The sequence below is a fragment of the Zeus faber genome (assembly GCF_960531495.2).
Source record: "Zeus faber genome assembly, chromosome: 7".
Lineage (NCBI taxonomy): Eukaryota > Metazoa > Chordata > Actinopteri > Zeiformes > Zeidae > Zeus > Zeus faber.
This window is the reverse complement of record NC_137203.1, coordinates 3065946-3068445: the sequence shown is the minus strand read 5'-3', so window position 1 is coordinate 3068445 and position 2500 is coordinate 3065946. Positions and strand designations below refer to the sequence as shown.

Genomic DNA, 2500 nt, shown 5'->3' with positions numbered 1-2500 from the left:
GTGAAACACCATTCTCCTGCAGATCTGTGTCTGCACAGTGCTGAACATATCCGTCAAAGGTATTATTATTATTATTATTATTATTATTATTATTATTATTATTATTACTATTATATCTATTATTATAATAAAATTGTTTGTTGGACTCACTCAGCTGGTTGGGCTCATGGCTGCCGTTCACCCTGCCGTCTGGGTGGATCTGGAGGTGGAAGCCGATGCCCACCCGACAGTAGAGCCGGCAGGTCCTGCGCCCCGACCCGGCGCCCGGCTCCGGGACGCGGCTCTCCGAGGAGAGGCTCCGTGCGCACACCAGCTGAACCAGGCTCAGCAGGTAGAGGGACGCGCGCATTATTCCAGGACGGGACGGTCGGTTGTCCGCTGTGGCATGGTGGGTGGTGGGGGGTGGGTGGTGGGGGGTGGGGGGTGGGGGGTGGGGGGTGGGTGGGTGGGGGGTGGGGGGTGGGTGGGTGGGTGTCCCGTGGGGGGTCTCCGCTCCCCGGTGCAGCGGCGCGCGTCGCTCCGCTGGCACGACGGGTATTTATAACGGCAATGAGCTCAGAGCTGTGTGCGTGTGTGTGTGTGTGTGCGTGCGTGCGTGCGTGCGTGTGTGTGCATGTGCGTTTTCACAAGACCCCGCCGCACAGGACGCGGCGTTTCTCCAGCGGATCCATCCAAACGACGCTTTTACGCACGATTCGTAAATTACGCACGTTTTGTTTTTTTTTTTTGTTTTTTTTTATCTCTCCACCCAAACCACGCTCTGCAGTGCGTAATTATTCGCCAGAACCACGCTGCGTGGTTTATACTGGGCACGCAGGTTTAGCGGTTTCCATTTAAGAAGACATTTTTATGGAATGTTTTATGAATTACATTAAAGCGAAGAAGAGGAACTGCATTGAACTAGATCGTTTCTTAGAAGTTTCATGGAAGACGCTAAAATGTATGTTCACTTCGTGCGTAATTACGCACGAGAAAGCGCCGTTTGGATAGATCGGCAGGGTCTAGTCAAGTACTCACGAGTGGCGGAAAAAGGTGGATTCCAAAATAGATGAAGGAGAGAAGGCTTATTCTGAACTAAGAGGGTAATTATTCTGACTGGAGCTGCAGGGGTTAGGGTTAGGGTTAGGGTTAGGGTTAGGGTTAGGGTTAGGGTTAGGGTTAGGGTTACACACACATACACACACACACACATTAATTGAGTATGTGTGTGATGAGGGATTGACTATTAGAGAAACCCCCCAAAAAAACGCACAGACATACATAGATATGCATGTCAATGAACATTTTTAAGTTATATTATTATTATTATTATTATTATTATTATATTTCAGACTAAGCATTTGACTTCTCTATGCTGTTCTTTATTTTTCTTGATTCTTTGTCACGGAATCTTCAATTTCACAATTACACATTTTATTGCATTTGATACACAATCAGAGAAGCGTCAAGAACAGCCAGTTCAGTGAAATAATTCAAAAGCAATGGTTCAAAAATGGTTCAAAAGTAAAATATTTGATAAGAAAGAAGATCTCCACAGTTTGTGGGTGTAAAAGTCCAAACACAAAACTATCGAAATGTGATATTATATTATAAATATTAAAATATTATAAAAGTCTGATAAAAAGAAATCCATGAGTAACCCATATCAACCGAAGCACATTTACACCAAAAAACATGCAGAACCACCCTGTGCTGGATGGTCGGCCACCACCATCCTCCAGCTCGATGAAGAAGAGGTGCGATGCACATCATCATCATCATCATCATCATCATCATCATCATCATCATCACCCCCCACCGTGTTAACCAGTTAATCTTATTCATTTTCGGCCCGAGCGCCCTAATCCCGGCCGTCATTGTTTTCCGGGGACGGCCATGTTTGAATTTGATTACCCGGCCCGGGACGGCGGATTAGGTCCGGGCCGCGCCCCGATCGCCTGTCTGACGGCCGCGCTCCTCTGTAAACACAGCGGAGTTTAGCCGCCGTGCGCTAATGGGCGGCCATTCCTGTGAGGCCATTCCAGCCCCAGTGAGGTAATCCGCCTGAGTTGTATAAACAGGGATGATCCTGATTGATTTCTCGGCCTGATTGATCCCAGCTTTTAGCAGCTTTTTAGTCTAAGCAAAGAGCAGACGTGGTGGGGCTTGGGCTCCGGCCCGGGTCGGTCTGGGCCGTGACACCGACCGCTTCTTTTTTCCCTTTTTTTTTTTTTTTTGTGGGGTGGTTTCAGCGGCGGATGTCTTGCTGATGTCCATGACCTCAGATGTCTCACACTCATGTTGCTTTGACTTCGCCGCTGCTGCGCTGCTCTGGACGGCTCTGTCCCGCTCTATACGCACTGTGCACTTCCTGCTCTCCGTCCCGGAACATGGATCCCTCTGTCACGGCTCTTCTCATGGTTTTTCGCCTTTTGCCCTCTGGGTTTTTTGGGGGTTTGCCCGGCCGATCTGAGGTCTGAGGGTTCCTGCCGTCGAACTGTGCTTTAAATTTGGGCTTTTG

General features: G+C 48.5%; 1 protein-coding gene across 1 annotated transcript in view; it reads right to left on the bottom strand.

The window, feature by feature from the left end:
- fgf5 (fibroblast growth factor 5) overlaps positions 1 to 349 on the bottom strand; it is a gene marked incomplete at both ends in the record, with an annotated part of 13397 nt that extends 13048 nt beyond the window's left edge. Inside the window, one exon of the mRNA XM_080003758.1 lies at positions 151 to 349. Coding sequence (XP_079859884.1) covers positions 151 to 349 — 199 coding nt within the window. The remainder of the gene's footprint in view (positions 1 to 150) is intronic.
- Positions 350 to 2500: the final 2151 nt, after the last annotated feature.